This window comes from Ranitomeya variabilis, chromosome 4, assembly GCF_051348905.1.
Source record: "Ranitomeya variabilis isolate aRanVar5 chromosome 4, aRanVar5.hap1, whole genome shotgun sequence".
In the NCBI taxonomy this organism is placed as follows: Eukaryota; Metazoa; Chordata; class Amphibia; order Anura; family Dendrobatidae; genus Ranitomeya; species Ranitomeya variabilis.
Genome location: NC_135235.1, coordinates 11,271,925 through 11,298,124, shown reverse-complemented (window position 1 = coordinate 11,298,124; position 26,200 = coordinate 11,271,925). Strand labels below are relative to the sequence as shown.

The window sequence follows — 26,200 nt, the reverse complement described above, 5'->3', positions numbered from 1 at the left end:
AGGTGATAGATAACAATAGTGGATCCTGGGGGGCTTCTCATGTCCCATAAAACACTATAGTGGCACTTAGCACTTTACTACTTTAATAGCAGTTAGTAGCTGGTCGCATAGGTCTGGTACCGTTTTTTGCTTTCCCTTGCTGAGCATGTTATGTTGTTCATATGGTATTCTTTGAGAAATGTGATTATTGTTATAATAAATAAAATTGGTATTTTCATATATGAATTTGGACTGGAACTCCCTTTTTCTATATATTTAATGCTTCAAGTATGGAGTGTCCTCCTATGGAGTGATTTGGTGGCCCTATGTTGGTGGTCCATTGATGGTGTGATGGACAAACAGGAGCAGGATTGTATGCATTATTGGATTAAGTTATGCTATTGTATTCTGTATCCTTACAGCTACCATTGTGGAAGAGATGGATTATCGTGAACGCAAAAAAGCGTGGCTGACTCAGCTAGATAAAGTGTTCAGTGAGGGCGCTAATGGTACCAGTGATTTTAAAGTTGGAGACACCACTGGTTTAACTATAACTTATAAGGAACTGTTAAATAAACGCACCTGCCTATGGTGGAATACACCGTGTTCCAAATTATTATGCAAATTGGATTTAAGTGTCATAAAGATTTAATCGTTTTGTTTTTCAAATAAACTCGTGGATGATATTGTGTCTCAGGGCTCAATGGATCACTGAAATCAATCTTAAACACATGTGATAATTAGTTTTCCAGGTGATTCTAATTAAAGGAAAACTACTTAAAAATGATGTTCCACATTATTAAGCAGGCCACAGTTTTCAAGTAACATGGGAAATAAAAAGGATCTCTCTGCTGCTGAAAAGCGTTAAATAGTGCAATGCCTTGGTGAAGGGATGAAAACATTAGATATTTCACAAAAACTTAGGAGTGATCATCATACTATGAAGAGATTTATGACTGAAACAGAGTTCATGCAGATAAAGGCATATTGAGGAAGGTTTCTGCCAGACAAATTCATTGAATTAAGAGTGCAGCTGCCAAAATACCATTACAAAGCAGCAAACAGTTATTTGAAGCTGCTGGTGCCTCTGGAGTCCCTCGAACCTCAAGGTGTAGGATCCTTCAAAGGCTTGCTGTGGTGCATAAACCTACTATTCAGCCACCCCTAAACAGTGATCACAAGCAGAAATGGTTGTATTGGGCCCACACATACATGAAGACTATTTTTCAAGCAGTCTTGTTTACTGATAAGTGTCGAGCAACCCTGGATGGTCCAGATGGATGGAGTAGTGGATGGTTGGTGCATGGCCACCATGTCCCAACAAGGCTGCGACGTCAGCAAGGAGGTGGAGGAGTCATGTTTTGGTCCAGAACAGCTGGTAGGGCCCTTTAAGGTTCCTGAAGGTGTGAAAATGACCTCTGCAAAGTATATAGAGTTTCTGACTGACAACTTTCCTCCATGGTATAAAAAGCAGAAACATCAGAAACGTGTCTTCAGGAGCAAAATGGTCTTCATACTGACAATGCCCCATCTCATGCTGCAAAGAAACCTCCGAGTCATTGGCTGCTATGGGCATAAAAGGAGATAAACTCATGGTGTGGCCACCATCTTCCCCTGACCTCAACCCTATAGAGAACCTTTGGAGGATCATCAAGCAAAAGATCTATGAGGGTGGGAGGCCGTTCACATCAAAACAGCAGCTCTGGGAGGGAAGAAATACAAGAAACTCTCCAAAAACTCACAAGTTCAATGGATGCAAGAATTGTGAAGGTGACATCAAAGAAGGCTCCTATGTTACATGTAACTTGGCCTGTTAGGATGTTTTGGCGTTAAATGGCTTTTTTGCTCAGTGAATGTGACCTCCTAAGGCTGCAAATTCCACAAATGAGACTTTTCAGTTCTTTATATCAAATGTTTAGAAATTCTACTGTGCGTAATAATTTGGAACAGCGCATTGTGGGGTTTTATTCATTTTGGATATTATACTGTTATCATTGGGAGGTTTCTTCAATAAAATTTGATGTATAATCTAACGGGTGATGACTTTTATTAGACTGACTGTCATTTGCACCGACCATTTAGGAAAATCAGAGAAAAATGTCATTTGCATAATAATTTGGAACATAGTGTAGGGCTTTTCTGGAGAAGTATTTGGGATGTGGTCTGATTCCCCGGGGACTACGTGTCCAAGTATTCCCATCATTTACTGTTAATGATACAGAATTTGTGAAACAATGGGAAGAAGCAGCTACTACATGCTCTCGGAAGTTCATGGAACTTCTGTCTAAATTCAATGAGAAACAACTAAAGGAGCTGGATGCAGAATTAAATGTAGTCCAAAACGACATTAATAAGTGCCTGGTAGGAGACATGGTGCCAAAATTTAAGAATGAGGTGGATTTGGCTTTGAAAAAATGGGAAACAGAAGTAGTACAACTTAAAACTAAGAAATACCAACGGGATATGGCAGACTTACAACAAGATCGAGTCTATAAGTGGCAGAAACGCCACCCATCTAGGAGACCCTATTCAAGGAGTCGATCAGCTTCATTATCCTCTGTGTCCTCGGCTGAGGATAAGACACAAAATGTGGATACTGGTAGAACATCATGGGAAAGAAAGGATCATGTGAGAAATTAGTGGAAAAATGGGAAATTTGGCAATAAGCGTAAAAGTATAGCATCCCCAAGGATGGATAAGATAACAAAAACAAACACTCTTGAGGTAATTAACTTATCCACACATATTTTATCTAAGTCACAAAAGGAAGTACTTGGGTTGGGATTATCATTTTCCCCATGTAATAACTTTGACTTTTTCTCAGCAGTAAAAAACCTTAATCTCTTCTCACGAAAAATTATTCTTAAGAGATTGCACTACCAACGTTCTTCTTCTTATGGAATAACTGATCCAGTGGAATTGGAGGCATTGAAAAATGTTGAGGAATTAGAACGCGAGTCTAATCCTGCTATGGTAAGTACCTCTCCACCTCCTATAGCTGCTAGATGTACCACTTTTCCCCCCTTGTCACTGTGCCCACAGGTGGAAATATTCACGAGATTAGTGAAGGAGGATTTCAGGAATATCAATAACTATAAGAAAAGGGATAATCTTAGTGTTGCACAAAGACAGGCATTAGAGGAGATTAAGAAATGGGATGATGTTGTCATAAAACCAGCTGACAAGGGGGGAAACGTTGTCATCTGGCCTGTGGAGAGGTACGAACGAGAATCCTTCAGACAATTGCGCAATAAAGATACCTATACTCAGTTGCCGCAAAACCCCATGCCAAAATTCCAAAAACAGATATATAATATCTTGGAAATAGCTTTTGAAAGAGGTATAATCTCTAAGAAGACTTTGGATGGATTATTAATACAACATCCGGTGGTTCCAACATTCTATCTAATCCCCAAAGTCCATAAGGACCCAACATCTCCACCAGGGTGTCCGATTGTCTCTGGCATAGGAGGACTATGTGATACAACATGCAAATTCATTGAACATTACTTACGACCACAGGTCGAAACGTTACCCTCCTATGTCAGGGATACTACGGACGTCCTGGGGAGGGTTGATGGTGTGGTTATCGAGGATGATATGGTTCTAGTAACGGCGGATGTCGAATCGCTGTACACCAGCATTCGCCATACGGAGGGGATTCGAGCAACAAGGTTTTTTCTGGAGTCCAGTAATTTGGAGGCCGATACAAGGGAACTGGTGTTGGAGCTGTTGGATTTTGTTCTCACACATATTTTTTTTGTTTTTAAAGATCGTTTTTTTTCTACAGAGACAGGGCAATGCCATGGGGGCGGCCTGTGCGCCTTCGTATGCTAATTTATTTTTGGGATATTGGGAAAGAGGTATAATGCTTGAGGGCGCGCAGGCCTCCCCCCAAATTCTAGGATGGTACAGATATATTGATGATATTCTGTTCATCTGGCAGGGCCCTGTCTCTGAACTACAGCAGTTTATGGTGGGACTTAATTGCAACAGCTCCAACATCAAGTTGACCTATATATACAACAAAAAGGAGATTCCCTTTTTAGATATTACCTTGAAAGTGCAGGAGAATGGGTATATCTATACGGACATGTACCGTAAAGAGACTTCAGTGAACGCCTTGTTGCACGCATCATCATCTCATCCTCGGTCCACAATAAAAGCCATCCCTATAGGACAGTTTTTGCGGGCACGACGAATATGTACATCTGACCACATGTTTGAGGAACAAGCGAAGGATCTAAGTGAACGCTTTAATCCACGGGGGTATAGTCGGCGGTCCATTAGAAAAGGGTATGTAAGGGCTAAAAGGGCAAACAGAAATGAACTATTAAGACCGAAAAGGAAAGACAAAAAAATGGGGGAGAATGAAGTCAGATTCATCTCCACCTATAATCATAGGTGGGAAATGATGAGAGACATCTTACAAAAACACTGGCCCATTCTAAAAACAGATTTGATTCTGCAGAAATGCCTTTCAGACAGACCCCTCCTTACAGCACGAAGAAATGGTAATATTCGTGATATGGTGGTACATAGCCACTAAGTGGCAAAGACCCAGGATCCATTCAATGCCGGCAAACAGAAAAACGGATTCTATCCATGTGGGGATTGCTTTGCGTGCAAAAACCTGGAGAGGGCCACATCTTTCACGTCATCGGATGGCAAGAAGGAATTTCAAATTAGAGACTACATTAGCTGCAGCACCACATTTGTGGTATACTACGCAGTATGTTCATGCAATCTAATATATGTAGGTCTCACGTCTCAGGAATTGCGTGTTCGTACACGGGAACACGTGAGAGACAGACATGCATCACGTGACGTGGAAGATGTGGCCAACTTAAAACCAATCCCAAAGCATTTTAGGGCATACCATAACTGTAACCCGAAAGAATTAAAAATTAGGGGGATAGATAGGATACGTACAGGCATCAGAGGAGGTGATTTAAAAAGAAAATTGGCACAACATGAGTGTCGTGGGATCACTGTTCTGAATACGGTAGCTCCAGCGGGCCTAAATGAACAAGTTAGCTTCAGTTCCTTTTTGTAATTGAGTCTCCATATATTTTATATCTTGTATTCTGTGTGTTTTTTTAATTTTTACTTATGTCTTGTTCTTGTTTTTAATATAGAATATAGCTTTAGAGTACATGTGATGACGCCAAAGCAAGCACATTTCAAAGAACATTATGATGGAATGTTGGGGGAGTATGTCCTACCATAAAATCTGGAAGATGGGTCCAAAACATGTAACTTATGGGGAAACCTATTAAGCAGCATCACTGTTAATAGTATATGTATCATTGCACTAACTATGTATGTTTACAAGATGTATTTAGATTTAATAACACAAGGATAATAGTCACGTTTTGTATGGGCACATATTTACCGTCATGTGGATATATTCCGTATTGTATGCTTTTTCACTAAATAGCGCTGCGTCTGCAGGACTATGCACAGGTTTAATTCTAATATTAACTCCTTAACGACCGCCGATACGCCTTTTAACGGCGGCCGCTAAGGGTACTTAAACCACAGCGCCGTTAATTAACGGCGCTGTGGAAAAAGTGAATAGCGCCCCCCAGAGTCGGATTTTCTCTGGGGTCTCGGTTGCCGAGGGTAGCCGAGACCCCAGAGAACATGATTCGGGGGTTTTTTACCGACCCCCGAGTTGCGATCGCCGGTAATTAACCGTTTACCGGCGGTCGCAACAAAAAAAAAAAACGCGATGTGCCGTTTAATTTCTCTGTCCTCCGATGTGATCGCACATCGGAGGACAGAGAAATAGGGTCCCCGATGGCCTCCGGTAGCCCCCCAATACTCACCTATCTCCCTCGGTGCTCCTCGTGGGTCCCCATGGGCGCCGCCATCTTTTTTCCGGGAAAAAATGGCGGGCGCACGCGCAGTACGCCCGCCGCCCGGCACCCGGAAGATCTTTGGGGTCTCGGCTGCCGGGGGTAGCCGAGACCCCAAAGAACATGATCGGGGTCGGTTTGCACCGACCCCTGTTTTGCGATCGCCGGTAATTAACAGTTTACCGGCGACCGCAAAAAAAAAAAAAAAGCGATCTGTAATTCTCTGTCCTCTGATGTGATCACACATCAGAGGACAGAGAAATAGGGGGATTCGGGGACCCTAACATACTCACCCCGGTGTCCCTGGGTCCTCTTCTGTCTTCTCCTGCCAGCCGGCTTTTTCCTTATGGCGGGCGCATGCGCAGTGCGCCCGCCATCTGCTGCCATCTGCCGGCCGGCAGGAGAAGACGAGTTGGGGCTAAAATTAGGGTTAGAGTTAGGGTTAGAGTTAGGGTTAGGGCTAGAGTTAGGGTTAGGGCTAGGGTTAGAGTTAGGGTTAGGGCTAGGGTTAGGGTTGGGGCTAAATTTAGGGTTAGGGTTAGGGTTAGGCTACTTTCACACTAGCGTTTTTTAGCTTCCGTCGCAATGCGTCGGAGAAAAAACACATCCTGCAAAAGTGCTTGCGGGATGCGTTTTTTCTCCATTGGCTTGCATTAGCGACGCATTGCGACGGATTGCCACATGTCGCATCCGTCGTGCGACGGATGCGTCGTGCTTTGGCGGACCGTCGGCACAAAAAAAGCTACATGTAACTTTTTTGTGCGACGTGTCCGCCATTTCTGACCGCGCATGCGCGGCCGGAACTCCGCCCCCGCCTCCCCTCACAATGGGGCAGCGGATGCGTTGAAAAAACAGCATCCGCTGCACCCGTTGTGCGGCGCTTACAACGCTAGCGTCGGTACGTCGGCCCGGCACACTGCGATGGGCCGAGTACGACGCTAGTGTGAAAGTAGCCTTAGGCTTCTATCACACTTGCGTCGGTACGGGGCGGTCGCAATGCGTCGGCCCGACGTACCGACGCACGTTGTGAAAATTGTGCACAACGTGGGCAGCGGATGCAGTTTTTCAACGCATCCGCTGCCCAGTCTATGTCCTGGGGAGGAGGGGGCAGAGTTACGGCCACGCATGCGCGGAAATGGCGGACGCGACGTACAAAAAAAAGGTTACATTGAACTTTTTTTGTGACGACAGGGCTAAAGTTATGGTTAGGGTTGGGGCTAAAGTTAGGGTTAGGGTTGGGGCTAAAGTTAGGGTTAGAGTTGGGATTAGGGTTTGGATTAGGGTTGGGATTAGGGTTACGTTTGGGATTAGGGTTAGGGGTGTGTTGGATTTAGGGTTTTGATTAGGGTTATGGTTAGGGTTGAGATTAGGGCTGTTTTGGGGTTAGGGTTGTGATTATCGTTAGGGTTGTGATTAGGATTATGGATCGGGTTAAGATTAGGGTTAGGGGTGTGTTGGAGTTAGGGTTGGAGTTATAATTTGGGGGTTTCCACTGTTTAGGTACATCAGGGGGGTCTCCAAACACGACAGCCAATTTTGCGCTAAAAAAGTCAAATGGTGCTCCCTCCCTTCTGAGCTCTGCCGTGCGCCCAAACAGTGGTTTACCCCCACATATGGGGCATCAGCGTACTCGGGATAAATTGGACAACAACTTTTGGGGTCCAATTTCTCCTGTTACCCTTGTGAAAATAAAAACTTGGGGGCTAAAAATCTTTTTTGTGGGAAAAAAAAATATTTTTTTATTTTCACTACTCTGCATTATAAACTTCTGTGAAGCACTTGAGCATTCAAAGTTCTCACCACATATCTAGATAAGTTCCTTAGGGGGTCTAGTTTCCAAAATTTGGTCACTTGTGGGGGGTTTCTACTGTTTAGGTACATCAGGGGCTCTGCAAACGCAACATAACACCCACAGACAATTCTATCAAAGTCTGAATTCCAAAATGGCGCTCCTCTTCCGAGCTTTGCCGTGCGCCCAAACAGTGGTTTACCCCCACATATTGGGTACCAGCATACTCAGGACAAATTGGACAACAACTTTTGGGGTCCAATTTCTCCTGTTACCCTTGTGAAAATAAAAACTTGGGGGCTAAAAATCTTTTTTGTGGGAAAAAAAAATATTTTTTTATTTTCACTACTCTGCATTATAAACTTCTGTGAAGCACTTGAGCATTCAAAGTTCTCACCACATATCTAGATAAGTTCCTTAGGGGGTCTAGTTTCCAAAATTTGGTCACTTGTGGGGGGTTTCTACTGTTTAGGTACATCAGGGGCTCTGCAAACGCAACATAACACCCACAGACAATTCTATCAAAGTCTGAATTCCAAAATGGCGCTCCTTCTCTTCCGAGCTCTGCCGTGCGCCCAAACAGTGGTTTACCCCCACATATTGGGTACCAGCATACTCAGGACAAATTGGACAACAACTTTTGGGGTCCAATTTCTCTTGTTATCCTTGTGAAAATAAAAACTTGGGGGCTAAAAAATCTTTATTGTTAAAAAAAAAATATTTTTTATTTTCACGACTCTGCATTATAAACTTCTGTGATGCACTTGGGCATTCAAAGTTCTCACTACACATCTAGATAAGTTCCATGGGGGGTCTAGTTTCCAAAATGGGGTCACTTTTGGGGGGTTTCTACTGTTTAGGCACATCAGGGGCTCTCCAAACGCGACATGGCGTCCGATCTCAATTCCAGTCAATTTTGCATTGAAAAGTCAAATGGCGCTCCTTTGCTTCCGAGCTCAGCCATGCACCCAAACAGTGGTTTACCCCCACATACGGGGTGTCGGCGTACTCAAGACAAATTGTACAACAACTTCTGGTGTCCATTTTCTCCTGTTACCCTTGGTAAAATAAAAATTTGGAGGCAAAAATATCATTTTTGTAGAAAAAATGCGATTTTTTTATTTTCACGGCTTTACGTTATAAACTTCTGTGAAGCACTTGGGGGTTCAAAGTGCTCATCGAATATCTAGATAAGTTCCTTAAGGGGTCTAGTTTCTAAAATGGTATCACTTGTGGGGGGTTTCCACTGTTTAGGCACATCAGGGGCTCTCCAATCGCGACATGGCATCCGATCTCAATTCCAGCCAATTCTGCATTGAAAAAGTCAAACGGTGCTCCTTCACTTCCAAGCTCTGCGGTGCGCCCAAACAGTGGTTTACCCCCACATATGGGGTATTGACGTACTCAGGAGAAATTGCACAACAACTTTTGTGGTCTAATTTCTCCTGTTACCCTTGTGAAAATAAGAATTTGTGGGCGAAAAAATCATTTTTGTGAAAACAAATGCGATTTTTTATTTTCACGGCTCTACGTTATAAACTTCTGTGAAGCACTTGGGGGTTCAAAGTGCTCACCACACATCTAGATAAGTTCCTTAAGGGGTCTAGTTTCCAAAATGGTATCACTTGTGGGGGGTTTCCACTGTTTAGGCACATTAGGGGCTCCCGAAACGCGACATGGCGTCTGATCTCAATTCCAGCCAATTCTGCATTGAAACAGTCAAACGGTGCTCCTTCACTTCCAAGCTCTGCGGTGCGCCCAAACAGTGGTTTACCTCCACATATGGGGTACTCAGGAAAAATTGCACAACAAAATTTGTGGTTAAATTTCTGTTTTTACACTTGTAAAAATTAAAAAAAATGGTTCTGAAGTAAAATGTTTGCAAAAAAAAGTTAAATGTTCATTTTTTTCTTCCACATTGTTTCAGTTCCTGTGAAGTACGTAAAGGGTTAATAAACTTCTTGAATGTGGTTTTGAGCACCTTGAGGGGTGCAGTTTTTAGAATGGTGTCACACTTGGTTATTTTCTATCATATAGACCCCTCAAAATGACTTCAAATGAGATGTGGTCCCTAAAAAAAAATAGTGTTGTAAAAATGAGAAATTGCTGGTCAACTTTTAACCCTTATAACTCCCTAACAAAAAAAAAAATTGTTTCCAAAATTGTGCTAATGTAAAGTAGACATGTGGGAAATGTTATTTATTAACTAATTTTTGTGACATATCTCTCTGATTTAAGGGCATAAAAATACAAAGTTTGAAAATTGCAAAATTTTAAAAATTTTCGCCATATTTCCATTTTTTTCATAAATAATCGCAAGTAATATCGAAGAAATGTTACCACTAACTTGAAGTTCAATATGTCACGAAAAAACAATCTCAGAATCAGTGGGATCCGATAAAGCGTTCCAGAGTTATAACCTCTTAAAGTGACAGTGGTCAGAATTGTAAAAATTGGCTCGGTCATTAAGTACCAAATTGGCTCTGTCACTAAGGGGTTAAGGACGGTATTTGTAAATAGATTAATGATAGATGTTATAAGAACAGTCCATATTTGTATTGTCACATATTTAATGTTATGTGGATGTACTGTATGCTTCTTCACTAAATAGCGCTGCGTCTGCAGTAATGTGCACAAGTTCAATTTTAACCCCTTAACGACCGCCGATACGCCTTTTAACGGCGGCCGCTAAGGGTACTTAAACCACAGCGCCGTTAATTAACGGCGCTGTGGAAAAAGTGAATAGCGCCCCCCAGAGTCGGATTTTCTCTGCGGTCTCGGTTGCCGAGGGTAGCCGAGACCCCAGAGAATATGATTCGGGGATTTTTTACCGACCCCCGAGTTGCGATCGCCGGTAATTAACCGTTTACCGGCGGTCGCAACAAAAAAAAAAAAACGTGATGTGCTGTTTAATTTCTCTGTCCTCCGATGTGATCGCACATCGGAGGACAGAGAAATAGGGTCCCCGATGGCCCCCAATAGCCCCCCGATACTTACCTACCTCCCCCGGTGCTCCTCGTGGGTCCCCATGGGCGCCGCCATCTTTTTTCCGGGAAAAAATGGCGGGCGCACGCGCAGTACGCCCGCCGCCCGGCACCCGGAAGATCTTTGGGGTCTCGGCTGCCGGGGGTAGCCGAGACCCCAAAGAACATGATCGGGGTCGGTTTGCACCGACCCCTGTTTTGCGATCGCCGGTAATTAACAGTTTACCGGCGACCGCAAAAGAAAAAAAAAAAAAAGCGATCTGTATTTCTCTGTCCTCTGATGTGATCACACATCAGAGGACAGAGAAATAGGGGGATTCGGGGACCCTAACATACTCACCCGGTGTCCCTGGGTCCTCTTCTGTCTTCTGCCAGCCGGCTTTTTCCTTATGGCGGGCGCATGCGCAGTGCGCCCGCCATCTGCTGCCATCTGCCGGCCGGCAGGAGAAGACGAGTTGGGGCTAAAATTAGGGTTAGGGTTAGAGTTAGGGTTAGGGTTAGGGTTAGAGTTAGGGTTAGGGCTAGAGTTAGGGTTAGAGTTAGGGCTAGGGTTAGGGTTGGGGCTAAATTTAGGGTTAGGGCTAGGGTTAGGGTTAGGCTACTTTCACACTAGCGTTTTTTGGCTTCCGTCGCAATGCGTCGGAGAAAAAACGCATCCTGCAAAAGTGCTTGCAGGATGCGTTTTTTCTCCATTGGCTTGCATTAGCGACGCATTGCGACGGATTGCCACATGTCGCATCCGTCGTGCGACGGATGCGTCGTGCTTTGGCAGACCGTCGGCACAAAAAAAGCTACATGTAACTTTTTTGTGCGACGTGTCCGCCATTTCCGACCGCGCATGCGCGGCCGGAACTCCGCCCCCGCCTCCCCTCACAATGGGGCAGCGGATGCGTTGAAAAAACAGCATCCGCTGCACCCGTTGTGCGGCGCTTACAACGCTAGCGTCGATACGTCGGCCCGGCACACTGCGATGGGCCGAGTACGACGCTAGTGTGAAAGTAGCCTTAGGCTTCTATCACACTTGCGTCGGTACGGGGCGGTCGCAATGCGTCGGCCCGACGTACCGACGCACGTTGTGAAAATTGTGCACAACGTGGGCAGCGGATGCAGTTTTTCAACGCATCCGCTGCCCAGTCTATGTCCTGGGGAGGAGGGGGCAGAGTTACGGCCACGCATGCGCGGAAATGGCGGACGCGACGTACAAAAAAAAGGTTACATTGAACTTTTTTTGTGACGACAGGGCTAAAGTTATGGTTAGGGTTGGGGCTAAAGTTAGGGTTAGGGTTGGGGCTAAAGTTAGGGTTAGAGTTGGGATTAGGGTTTGGATTAGGGTTGGGATTAGGGTTACGTTTGGGATTAGGGTTAGGGGTGTGTTGGATTTAGGGTTTTGATTAGGGTTATGGTTAGGGTTGAGATTAGGGCTGTTTTGGGGTTAGGGTTGTGATTATCGTTAGGGTTGTGATTAGGATTATGGATCGGGTTAAGATTAGGGTTAGGGGTGTGTTGGAGTTAGGGTTGGAGTTATAATTTGGGGGTTTCCACTGTTTAGGTACATCAGGGGGGTCTCCAAACACGACAGCCAATTTTGCGCTAAAAAAGTCAAATGGTGCTCCCTCCCTTCTGAGCTCTGCCGTGCGCCCAACCAGTGGTTTACCCCCACATATGGTGCATCAGCGTACTCGGGATAAATTGGACAACAACTTTTGGGGTCCAATTTCTCCTGTTACCCTTGTGAAAATAAAAACTTGGGGGCTAAAAATCTTTTTTGTGGGAAAAAAAAATATTTTTTTATTTTCACTACTCTGCATTATAAACTTCTGTGAAGCACTTGAGCATTCAAAGTTCTCACCACATATCTAGATAAGTTCCTTAGGGGGTCTAGTTTCCAAAATTTGGTCACTTGTGGGGGGTTTCTACTGTTTAGGTACATCAGGGGCTCTGCAAACGCAACATAACACCCACAGACAATTCTATCAAAGTCTGAATTCCAAAATGGCGCTCCTCTTCCGAGCTCTGCCGTGCGCCCAAACAGTGGTTTACCCCCACATATTGGGTACCAGCATACTCAGGACAAATTGGACAACAACTTTTGGGGTCCAATTTCTCCTGTTACCCTTGTGAAAATAAAAACTTGGGGGCTAAAAATCTTTTTTGTGGGAAAAAAAAATATTTTTTTATTTTCACTACTCTGCATTATAAACTTCTGTGAAGCACTTGAGCATTCAAAGTTCTCACCACATATCTAGATAAGTTCCTTAGGGGGTCTAGTTTCCAAAATTTGGTCACTTGTGGGGGGTTTCTACTGTTTAGGTACATCAGGGGCTCTGCAAACGCAACATAACACCCACAGACAATTCTATCAAAGTCTGAATTCCAAAATGGCGCTCCTTCTCTTCCAAGCTCTGCCGTGCGCCCAAACAGTGGTTTACCCCCACATATTGGGTACCAGCATACTCAGGACAAATTGGACAACAACTTTTGGGGTCCAATTTCTCTTGTTACCCTTGTGAAAATAAAAATTTGGGGGCTAAAAAAATCTTTTTTGTGGGAAAAAAAAATATTTTTTATTTTCACTACTATGCATTATAAACTTCTGTGAAGCACTTGGGCATTCAAAGTTCTCACCACATATCTAGATAAGTTCCTTGGGGGGTCTATTTTCCAAAATGGGGTCAATTGTTGGGAGTTTCTACTGTTTAGGTACATTAGGGGTCTGCAAACGCAACATAACGCCCGCAGACAATTCTATCAAAGTCTGCATTCCAAAATGGCGCTCCTTCTCTTCCGAGCTCTGCCGTGCGCCCAAACAGTGGTTTACCCCCACATGTTGGGTACCAGCATACTCAAGACAAATTGGACAACAACTTTTGGGGTCCAATTTCTCTTGTTGCCCTTGTGAAAATAAAAATTTGGGAGCTAAAAAAATCTTTTTTGTGGGGAAAAAAAAATATTTTTTATTTTCACTACTATGCATTATAAACTTCTGTGAAGCACTTGGGCATTCAAAGTTCTCACCACATATCTAGATAAGTTCCTTGGGGGGTCTATTTTCCAAAATGGGGTCACTTGTTGGGAGTTTCTACTGTTTAGGTACATTAGGGGTCTGCAAACGCAACATAACGCCCGCAGACAATTCTATCAAAGTCTGCATTCCAAAATGGCGCTCCTTCCCTTCCGAGCTCTGCCGTGCGCCCAAGCAGTGGTTTACCCCCACATATGGGGTACCAGCATACTCAGGACAAATTGGACAACAACTTTTGGGGTCCAATTTCTCTTGTTACCCTTGTGAAAATAAAAACTTGGGGGCTAAAAAATCTTTATTGTTAAAAAAAAAATATTTTTTATTTTCACGACTCTGCATTATAAACTTCTGTGATGCACTTGGGCATTCAAAGTTCTCACTACACATCTAGATAAGTTCCATGGGGGGTCTAGTTTCCAAAATGGGGTCACTTTTGGGGGGTTTCTACTGTTTAGGCACATCAGGGGCTCTCAAAACGCGACATGGCGTCCGATCTCAATTCCAGTCAATTTTGCATTGAAAAGTCAAATGGCGCTCCTTTGCTTCCGAGCTCAGCCATGCACCCAAACAGTGGTTTACCCCCACATACGGGGTGTCGGCGTACTCAAGACAAATTGTACAACAACTTCTGGTGTCCATTTTCTCCTGTTACCCTTGGTAAAATAAAAATTTGGAGGCAAAAAGATCATTTTTGTAGAAAAAATTCGATTTTTTTATTTTCACGGCTCTACGTTATAAACTTCTGTGAAGCACCTGGGGGTTTAAAGTGCTCACCACACATCTAGATAAGTTCCTTAAGGGTTCTAGTTTCCAAAATGGTGTCATTTGTGGGGGGGTCTCCACTGTTTAGGCACATCAGGGGCTCTCCAAACGTGACATGGCGTCCGATCTCAATTCCAGCCAATTCTACATTGAAAAAGTAAAACGACACTCCTTCTCTTCCAAGCTCTGCGGTGCGCCCAAACAGTGGTTTACCCCCACATATGGGGTATTGACGTACTCAGGAGAAATTGCACAAAAACTTTTGTGGTCTAATTTCTCCTGTTACCCTTGTGAAAATAAAAATTTGGGGGCAAAAAGATCATTTTTGTAGAAAAAATGTGATTTTTTATTTTCACGGCTTTACGTTATAAACTTCTGTGAAGCACTTGGGGGTTCAAAGTGCTCACCGAATATCTAGATAAGTTCCTTAAGGGGTCTAGTTTCCAAAATGGTATCACTTGTGGGGGGTTTCCACTGTTTAGGCACATCAGGGGCTCTCCAAACGCGACATGGCATCCGATCTCAATTCCAGCCAATTCTGCATTGAAAAAGTCAAACGGTGCTCCTTCACTTCCAAGCTCTGCGGTGCGCCCAAACAGTGGTTTACCCCCACATATGGGGTATTGACGTACTCAGGAGAAATTGCACAACAACTTTTGTGGTCTAATTTCTCTTGTTACCCTTGTGAAAATAAGAATTTGTGGGTGAAAAAATCATTTTTGTGAAAACAAATGCGATTTTTTATTTTCACGGCTCTACGTTATAAACTTCTGTGAAGCACTTGGGGGTTCAAAGTGCTCACCACACATCTAGATAAGTTCCTTAAGGGGTCTACTTTCCAAAATGGTATCACTTGTGGGGGGTTTCCACTGTTTAGGCACATTAGGGGCTCCCGAAACGCGACATGGCGTCTGATCTCAATTCCAGCCAATTCTGCATTGAAACAGTCAAACGGTGCTCCTTCACTTCCAAGCTCTGCGGTGCGCCAAAACAGTGGTTTACCTCCACATATGGGGTATCGGCGTACTCAGGAAAAATTGCACAACAAAATTTGTGGTTAAATTTCTGTTTTTACACTTGTAAAAATTAAAAAAAATGGTTCTGAAGTAAAATGTTTGCAAAAAAAAGTTAAATGTTCATTTTTTTCTTCCACATTGTTTCAGTTCCTGTGAAGTACGTAAAGGGTTAATAAACTTCTTGAATGTGGTTTTGAGCAGCTTGAGGGGTGCAGTTTTTAGAATGGTGTCACACTTGGTTATTTTCTATCATATAGACCCCTCAAAATGACTTCAAATGAGATGTGGTCCCTAAAAAAAAATGGTGTTGTAAAAATGAGAAATTGCTGGTCAACTTTTAACCCTTATAACTCCCTAACAAAAAAAAAATTGTTTCCAAAATTGTGCTAATGTAAAGTAGACATGTGGGAAATGTTATTTATTAACTATTTTTTGTGACATATCTCTCTGATTTAAGGGCATAAAAATACAAAGTTTGAAAATTGCAAAATTTTAAAAATTTTCGCCATATTTCCATTTTTTTCATAAATAATCGCAAGTAATATCGAAGAAATGCAGCGTTCCAGAGTTATAACCTCTTAAAGTGACACTGGTCAGAATTGTAAAAATTGGCTCGGTCATTAAGTACCAAATTGGCTCTGTCACTAAGGGGTTAAAATTAATGATTGTATTTACAAACAATGTCGATGTGTATAGATTGTTGCTTTATTTGTAAACGGGTCTCCGCTGTAATAGTGGTGGGTACACTGATGAGTAAATAGTTAATGGTCACAGACGCTGCAGCATGGTTCTTCCCCTTTTGACATGGGCGGGTTACCTTTCTGTGCACAGTGCGCATGTCTTCTGTGACTGGTGTCCCGGGGCATTGTGGACGGCGCCCTTTAGTGACGTTTGCGCCTCAGTGACGTCAATATGGCGTCCCTGGATGCGCTCCGTCATGGTGGGCGCCAGACATGATGCAGTACCCGGCGCGGTCAGCGGCACACATGCGCTACATTCTGTGCACAATTAAGGACAGTTGAAAATCGTATAAAAACCTCCCCTACACACACCACAGTACCGCCCCCTGACGAAGCCAACGCGAAACGCGCGTTGGGGCTGCACTGTGCGACCATCGGCTGCCTGCTATATGGGTAAGAGAGCATACCAGGTTCATCATGTTTATATGTTGAATGATAGAGACATTTAGGTGATATCAGAGATATTGGGAGGTGATAGATAACAATAGTGGATCCTGGGGGGCTTCTCATGTCCCATAAAACACTATAGTGGCACTTAGCACTTTACTACTTTAATAGCAGTTAGTAGCTGGTCGCACAGGTCTGGTACTGTTTTTTGCTTTCCCTTGCTGAGCATGTTATGTTGTTCATATGGTATTCTTTGAGAAATGTGATTATTGTTATAATAAATAAAATTGGTATTTTTATATATGAATTTGGACTGGAACTCCCTATTTCTATATATCTGTTGCTTCGTTGTTCAACATTCCTTGTGCTGGTGGGCTGCACTCCTTGTTCGGCCTTAGCAAATTCTTTTGAATGACCCATGGCTTGAGCACGATAGCGCCTCTATGCTCATCTTGAGGAAATGGGTGACATTCCTTTCATGTATCCTCGTCTCTAATATATATATATTTCTCCTGTATGAGCGGTCACGTGGGACCGCCCATTACAGAAATGAATATGCGGCTCCACCCCTATGGGAGGTGGAGCCGCATATTCATGACTGTAATCGGCGGCCCCACGTGACCGCTCATACAGTAGAAGGTGCGGCCAGGACAGGACACTGCGAGGAAGGCGGGTGAGTATTTTAATAGCAGCGGGCGGGCGCACAGGCGGTGGGAGGGGTATGGGGATTTGGATCTTTATGTTAAAGACGAGAAACAAACAAAAAAAGGATTATTCGTATCTTCTCTACAGCAAACGCTGCTGCAGAGAATATATGAATGGCGGCTTCAGCACCACGTGGGGGGGACAGCGCTTATCTCTAGCTAGCGCTGTCTCTGACACGGTGCGTGTGGTACCCAGTCGACACACGGGCGCCGCACGTGTGCCACACTGATGTGCCACAGAAACGCAGGGGCACACGGACACCGATAATTTCGGTACCGATTTTTCCGGTACCGAAATTATCTGGACATATGAGACTGGCCTAAAGCGTCACTTGGAAATGGCGGATCTGTGATATTGGTCAGCTGGTGTTGTGGCGGCACGTTCCTCCAAGGAGCTCAGTAACTTTTTCTTCTTTCTATTACTACACTTGCAGTTGGATAGTTGTACACTCATGTAGTAAGTTTGTGGTGTGTTTCTGTCTTCTCGTGTCGTAGCTGCAGGACGTCTTCACACAGTTGGACAATGCGCACTGCCCACAGCTGCAGAACAAACCCAAGATGTTCTTCATCCAGGCCTGCCGAGGAGGTGAGAGCTGCATGCTGGGCCTTACAGTGCCCCACCCACCGATACATTGTCAGCGTGTGTCAGCCTCTCCACTTTACATTTATTTCTTCTCGCATGGATTTTCCAATAATTTATTTTTTAATCTCTGCTATACTTGCTAGCACTGTCCTTCTGCCGCTGCAGTCTTAGTGATATCACGAAGACAGTGCAGCGCCCCAGAGTCCTGGTCGTTGCAGTAATGTCGCTCTGCCACTAAGGGGAGTGATGGTACGTCTGATGGCACTAAAGGAGTTCACCTGACCAGGTATCACAGTCACACATTACACTTCACACTCCGGCCACCAGGGGGAGCAAAGGGTTCTATGTATTAGGCCACTCCTCACACTCTGGTAAAACTGGGGGTTGGATAGGAAGTTAGAGAGAAGCTGACTGGGTTTTGACCAGGTAACATCTAGTGAGAGGGGAGCGTTACTTGGGAAGATCCAGGGGGGGTCCCTGTCAGGGGTGGGATCCTGACAGAGGCCTAGCGAAAAGGACAGATCGTTACGGAGCTGCGCCTGCACTTCATTGCGGCGGCATCTTAAGGAAGGACAAGAAGCGAAGTATATTGTGGAGAAGTGAGAAACGAGATCACAGCACAAAGGAGATAGAACCAGTAGGAGTCGTGCCCCGAGATCGGCAACATCCTTCTGAGGCGCGTAGCCGGTGGCCGGAACGCCGAGGAAGTATTGGGCTCTACGCATTACTTCAAACTACAGCAGGGCAGTTAACTCTGTCATGATCTCTGCAGGCAGAGATCATAGCAAGCCTATAGAGGGACAAGCTCTCGGAAGATGGAACTATACTGACCATGAACTAAGCCTGCCGCGCAACTAGAAATAGCCAGGTAGCATTTCCTATTTATCGCTAGATGCCCAGCTCTGGCCTAAGACCTAAATAGCTAGCAGAGGGAAATATAAGACCTGGCTCACCTCTAGAGAAATATTCCAAAGAAGACAGTAGCCCCCCACATATAATGACGGTGAGTTCAGATGAAACAACAAACGCAGCAGGAAAATAGTCTTAGCAAATTTGAGGTCCGCTTACTAGATAGCAGAAGACAGATAGTATACTTTCATGGTCAGCAGAAAAACACTAACAAAACACCATCCAGAGATTACCTTAAACTCTGGCATTAACTCATAACGCCAGAGTAGCAATCCCTGATCAACGAGAGCTTTCCAGACACAGTAACAAAACTTCAGCTGTGAACTGGAACAAATAGGCAAAACAAAACATGGACAAAAGTCCAACTTATCTAGTAGTTGTCTAGAAGCAGGAACAAGCACTGAGAGGCATCAGATAACATTGTTGACCGGCAAGAAACCACCAGAGAAATGAGCTTAAATAGCGACACCCACTACTGATGGAACCAGGTGAAACAGGAAAGAGGATGACAAGTCCAATTCCACAAGCGGCCACCGGGGGAGCCCAGAATCGAAATTCACAACAGTACCCCCCCCTCAAGGAGGGGGCACCGAACCCTCACCAGATCCACCAGGGCGACCAGGATGAGCCCTATGGAAGGCACGAACAAGATCAGAAGCATGAACATCAGATGCATTGACCCAAGAATTATCCTCCTGGCCGTAACCCTTCCAGTTGACCAGATACTGGAGTTTCCGTCTGGAAACACGAGAGTCCAAAATTTTCTCCACAACGTACTCCAACTCACCCTCAACCAACACCGGAGCAGGAGGCTCAACTGAAGGTACAACAGGTACCTCATACCTGCGCAATAACGACCGATGAAAAACGTTATGAATGGAAAAGGACGCAGGGAGGTCCAAACGGAAAGAAACAGGATTAAGAATCTCCAATATTCTATAAGGGCCGATGAACCGAGGTTTAAACTTAGGAGAAGAGACCCTCATAGGGACAAAACGAGAAGACAACCACACTAAATCTCCAACACAAAGCCGAGAACCAACACGACGATGACGGTTGGCAAAACGCTGAGTCTTCTCCTGGGACAACTTCAAATTGTCCATAACCTGCCCCCAGATGTGATGCAATCTCTCCACCACCGCATCCACTCCAGGACAATCCGAGGATTCCACCTGACCGGAGGAAAATCGAGGGTGAAACCCCGAATTACAGAAAAACGGGGACACCAAGGTGGAAGAACTGGCCCGATTATTGAGGGCGAACTCTGCCAATGGCAAAAAAGCAACCCAATCATCCTGGTCAGCAGAGACAAAACACCTCAGATATGTCTCAAGGGTCTGATTAGTCCGCTCGGTCTGGCCATTAGTCTGAGGGTGAAAAGCAGATGAAAAAGACAAATCTATGCCCATCCTAGCACAGAATGCCCGCCAAAATCTAGACACAAATTGGGTACCTCTGTCAGAAACAATATTCTCAGGAATACCGTGCAATCGGACAACATTCTGAAAAAACAGAGGAACCAACTCAGAAGAAGAAGGCAACTTGGGCAGAGGAACCAAATGGACCATTTTAGAGAAACGGTCACAGACCACCCAGATGACAGACATCTTCTGGGAAACAGGCAGATCTGAAATAAAATCCATCGAGATGTGTGTCCAAGGCCTCTTAGGAATAGGCAAGGGCAACAGCAGTCCGCTAGCCCGAGAACTACAAGACTTGGCCCGAGCACAAACGTCACATGACTGCACAAAGACTCGCACATCTCGTGACAGGGAAGGCCACCAGAAGGATCTTGCCACCAAATCCCTGGTACCAAAAATTCCGGGATGACCTGCCAATGCAGAAGAATGTACCTCAGAGATGACTCTGCTGGTCCAATCATCCGGAACAAACAGTCTATCAGGCGGACAACGATCCGGTCTATCCGCCTGAAACTCTTGCAAGGACCGCCGCAGATCAGGAGAAACGGCCGACAAAATTACTCCCTCCCTAAGGATACCTGTGGGTTCAGAATTACCAGGAGAGTCCGGGTCAAAACTCCTAGAAAGGGCATCTGCCTTAACATTCTTAGAACCCGGTAGGTATGACACCACAAAATTAAAGCGAGAAAAAAATAAAGACCAGCGCGCCTGTCTAGGATTCAGGCGTCTGGCAGTCTCAAGATAAATCAAATTTTTGTGGTCAGTCAATACCACCACCTGATGCCTAGCCCCCTCGAGCCAATGGCGCCACTCCTCAAACGCCCACTTCATGGCCAAAAGCTCCCGATTCCCAACATCATAATTCCGCTCTGCGGGCGAAAATTTGCGAGAAAAGAAGGCACAAGGCCTAATGACGGAGCAGTCGGAACCTTTCTGCGACAACACTGCCCCAGCTCCGATCTCCGAAGCGTCAACCTCAACCTGAAAAGGCAGATTCACATCAGGCTGACGCAACACAGGGGCAGAGGCAAAACGGCGCTTAAGCTCCTGAAAGGCCTCTACAGCATGAGGGGACCAATTAGCAACATCAGCGCCTTGTCTGGTCAAATCAGTCAGTGGTTTAACGACATCCGAAAAACCAGCAATAAATCGGCGGTAAAAGTTGGCAAAGCCCAAAAATCTCTGAAGACCCTTAAGAGAGGAGGGCTGAGTCCAGTCACAAATAGCTTGCACCTTGACGGGATCCATCTCAATGGAAGAGGGAGAAAAAATATACCCCAAAAAGGAAATTTTCTGGACCCCAAAAACGCACTTAGACCCCTTCACACATAAAGAATTAGACCGCAGAACCTGAAAAACTCTCCTGACCTGCTGGACATGAGAGTCCCAGTCATCAGAAAAAATCAGAATATCATCCAGATATATTATCATAAATTTATCCAGAAAATCGCGGAAAATATCATGCATAAAAGACTGGAAAACTGAAGGGGCATTAGAAAGACCAAAAGGCATGACCAAATACTCAAAGTGGCCCTCGGGCGTATTAAATGCGGTCTTCCACTCATCCCCCTGCCTGATCCGCACCAAATTATACGCCCCACGAAGATCAATTTTAGAGAACCACTTAGCACCCTCTATACGAGCAAACAAATCAGTAAGCAATGGCAATGGGTATTGATACTTAACAGTGATCTTATTCAGAAGCCGATAATCAATACATGGTCTCAAAGAGCCGTCTTTTTTTGAGACAAAGAAAAACCCAGCTCCCAAGGGAGAAGAAGATGGACGAATATGTCCCTTTTCCAAAGACTCCTTTATATATTCCCGCATAGCAGCATGTTCCGGCACAGACAAATTAAACAAACGACCCTTTGGATATTTACAACCCGGTATCAAATCTATGGCACAATCGCACTCACGGTGCGGAGGTAACGACCCAAGCTTGGGTTCGTCAAAGACGTCTTGATAATCAGAGAGGAACTCAGGGACTTCAGAGGGAATGGACGACGAAATAGAAACCAAAGGTACGTCCCCATGAATACCCTTACATCCCCAGCTCAACACAGACATTGCTCTCCAGTCCAAGACTGGGTTGTGAGACTGCAACCATGGCAATCCCAGTACCAAATCGTCATGTAAATTATACAGCACCAGGAAACGAACAATCTCCTGGTGATCCGGATTGATACGCATGGTTACTTGTGTCCAGTATTGTGGTTTATTATTAGCCAATGGGGTGGAGTCAATCCCCTTCAGAGGAATAAGAGTCTCCAAAGGCTCTAAATCAAAACCACAACGATTGGCAAAGGACCAATCCATAAGACTCAGAGCGGCGCCAGAGTCAACATAGGCGTCTGTGGCAATGGATGACAAAGAGCAAATCAGGGTTACAGACAAAATAAACTTAGACTGAATGGTGCCAATGGAAACAGACTTATCAAGCTTCTTTGTACGCCTAGAGCATGCTGATATAACATGAGTAGAATCCCCACAATAGAAACACAATCCATTCTTCCGTCTAAAATTCTGTCGCTCGCTCCTGGACAGAATTCTATCACACTGCATACTTTCTGGCGTCTTTTCCATAGACACCGCCAGATGGTGCACCGGTTTGCGCTCCCGCAGACGCCTATCAATCTGAATAGCCATTGTCATGGACTCATTCAGACCTGCAGGCAAAGGGAACCCCACCATAACATCCTTAACGGCATCAGAGAGACCTTCTCTGAAAGTTGCCGCCAAGGCGCACTCATTCCACTGAGTAAGCACAGACCATTTACGGAATTTTTGGCAGAAAACTTCAGCTTCGTCTTGCCCCTGAGATAGTGCCATCAAAGTTTTTTCTGCCTGAAGTTCCAAATGAGGTTCCTCATAAAGCAAGCCCAAGGCCAGAAAAAACGCATCCACATCGCGTAACGCAGGATCCCCTGCTGGCAATGAGAAGGCCCAATCTTGAGGGTCACCCCTGAGCAAGGAAATCACAATCCTAACCTGCTGAGCAGGGTCTCCAGCTGAACGAGACTTCAGGGACAAATAAAGCTTACAATTATTTCGGAAATTCTGGAAGCTAGCTCTATTCCCTGTGAAGAACTCCGGCAAAGGAATTCTCGGTTCAGATACCGGAGCATGTACCACAAAATCTTGTAAATTTTGTACTTTCGTGATGAGATTATTCAAACCCGCAGTTACACTCTGGAGATCCATTATTGTCAGGTGCACACCGAGCATACAGAGATTAGGAGGAGAGAGAGAAAAAAGACTGCAGCAAGGCAGACTGGAGGAAAAAAAAAAAAAAAAAAAAAAATTCCAGCAGACTTCTTATAACTCTCCTTTCTAAACCTGGGTCTTTAACACTTTATGGGCCGGTCAAACTGTCATGATCTCTGCAGGCAGAGATCATAGCAAGCCTATAGAGGGACAAGCTCTCGGAAGATGGAACTATACTGACCATGAACTAAGCCTGCCGCGCAACTAGAAATAGCCAGGTAGCATTTCCTATTTATCGCTAGATGCCCAGCTCTGGCCTAAGACCTAAATAGCTAGCAGAGGGAAATATAAGACCTGGCTCACCTCTAGAGAAATATTCCAAAGAAGACAGTAGCCCCCCACATATAATGACGGTGAGTTCAGATGAAACAACAAACGCAGCAGGAAAATAGTCTTAGCAAATTTGAGGTCCGCTTACTAGATAGCAGAAGACAGATAGTATACTTTCATGGTCAGCAGAAAAACACTAACAAAACACCATCCAGAGATTACCTTAAACTCTGGCATTAACTCATAACGCCAGAGTAGCAATCCCTGATCAACGAGAGCTTTCCAGACACAGTAACAAAACTTCAGCTGTGAACTGGAACAAATAGGCAAAACAAAACATGGACAAAAGTCCAACTTATCTAGTAGTTGTCTAGAAGCAGGAACAAGCACTGAGAGGCATCAGATAACATTGTTGACCGGCAAGAAACCACCAGAGAAATGAGCTTAAATAGCGACACCCACTACTGATGGAACCAGGTGAAACAGGAAAGAGGATGACAAGTCCAATTCCACAAGCGGCCACCGGGGGAGCCCAGAATCCAAATTCACAACATAACTCTAGGTTGGCTGTCTCACCTAAATCACCTAATGAAGACAACGGAGGCAATTGTGGGAGAGGGGCGTCTCTAGGGTCCCTATAAAATAACTCCAGGCCTACCCCGTCATACGGGTGCGTCCTATCCATATCATCTGGGGGACGGAGAGAAAGAACAGAAACAGACACGACAGTTGTGAGGACTATCCCGTGGTGCTCAGCAGGGAAGTACTACAACAACACCCAGGCGCTAGTAGGAAGGCTACTGATTTCCACCTGCAAAGAGAACTCTGGATGTGCCTTCGGACCGGCCGGTCTCAGCCAGCCCAGTTAGCAGTGCTCTGGATTGTGGATGCCGAAACCTTCAGTAAAGAGGTAAAGAGACTGCAACCCTGTGTCCTCGTCATTTACTGCAACCTACACCTGCACCTACATCTTTAATTGGGTGACCCTTAGCAGGGCCACGGACCGGGTCAGGCCACCGTGACATTGCCAGAACCGAGAGAGACCTGGTACCGAGTACCCCGCTGCCCTGCGTCTGGGGGCCGCTGCAACAGCGCTTGTGACCGCTGCAGCCACTCACTGGGCATGTAGTAACATACATGTAACTTTCAATAGATGAGACAGATCGAGGTGTGGACCAGCGAGACGGACGAGAGCAGACCGGATCGCCTGGTTGTGAGCAGAGCGACGCAGGGAGAGAGGATGGGAGAGTCCGGCTGCCAACCCAGTCTGACATGATCTGCGCCTACGCCTGTCTGAAGGGTGAGCACAAAACAAACTAAGTTCTGGGCTGGTCTTTATTTTTCCTACAAACTCTCTTTATAGTCATTACATCTCCTACATGCAGATAAAGTGAGTGCATTACTGAAGGTGTAAAAAATGTATTAAAAATTGAGTGCAGCTCTGGAGTAAAATGCAGGATGTAATTCCGGATCAGTAATGTCTGTATTTGCATAGTTGGTTATTTGCGTTTTATTATGTATATAGTTTTATGTCACTTGTATAATCTGTGACATCATTTAGGTTCTGTATCACTTCGCAACACAAAGCACGGATCGTGGTTCATACGAGATCTTACTGATGTGTTCTCCAAACATGCCAAGGACACGCATGTAGCTGACATGCTGGTTAAGGTGAGACCCCATTTATTGTAACCCCTTGTGAGACCCCTGTTATAATGTCTCTGTACACCAGTGCATCATCTGTGTCGCTGACCTCCTGATGCAAAAATGAGCCGCGCCGGCCTAACCCTCACTTTATAAACCATGACAGCCGCCGTCCCATAGTAGAGTAATATCCCCTAATATGAGCTTTTCTCCTCTGCCCTCTCTATAGGTGAACGCCCGCATTAAAAAGCGAGAGGGGCACGCTCCAGGGACCGAATACGACCGCTGCAAAGAGATGTCCGAGTACAGCAGCACCCTGTGCCGAGACCTGTACTTGTTCCCAGGATTCCCCCTGTGACCTGACCACCTGCACTTCTGTCTCCTACATAGAATGCCTTTATTTTTACATTTTCTATCCATGTCTTCCACTGTTGTATTGTCTCCTTTTCTTGGATGGGTCCAAGGAGCATTGAAGCCCCTTCACACAGGTCACATTCCTGGACAGGCCGCATTCACACTGAGTGCTGTGTGTGATATTCCTCTGGTGCGGTGCTCTATATCTTCCATAGTATTTAGGGGCCAGAGACTTAGATTCCCTTCATCCAGGGCCGTTGGGCAATTTTTTTTATTTATTTTTTTGCTGTATTTTATTGTTTCCATTATTTTATGGAAGCGAAAAGTAATTGCACCAGAAATTATATATTTTACTTGCACTTAAAGCCAGTGTGAATTTGGCCCAACAGCAGGGTCCCCGGGACTTTGTAACCGATGGCGGAGCTATTCTCTCTTACTGTATTGTATGTTCACTTTTGCCACATGCAGGAAGTTTTCTTCAGTGGTGGTCCGGGCCCAGACCCCTACT

General features: G+C 44.9%; 1 protein-coding gene across 2 annotated transcripts in view; it reads left to right on the top strand.

Moving 5' to 3' along the window:
- LOC143769425 (caspase-2-like) overlaps window positions 1-25,779 on the top strand; it is an 86,069-nt gene extending 60,290 nt beyond the window's left edge. For both annotated transcript variants that reach the window (XM_077257926.1, XM_077257927.1), the window contains 4 exons: window positions 17,740-17,830; window positions 24,848-24,994; window positions 25,256-25,365; window positions 25,568-25,779. In XM_077257926.1, coding sequence (XP_077114041.1) covers window positions 17,803-17,830; window positions 24,848-24,994; window positions 25,256-25,365; window positions 25,568-25,696 — 414 coding nt within the window. In that variant the 5' untranslated portion in view covers window positions 17,740-17,802 and the 3' untranslated portion in view covers window positions 25,697-25,779. The remainder of the gene's footprint in view (window positions 1-17,739; window positions 17,831-24,847; window positions 24,995-25,255; window positions 25,366-25,567) is intronic.
- Window positions 25,780-26,200: the final 421 nt, after the last annotated feature.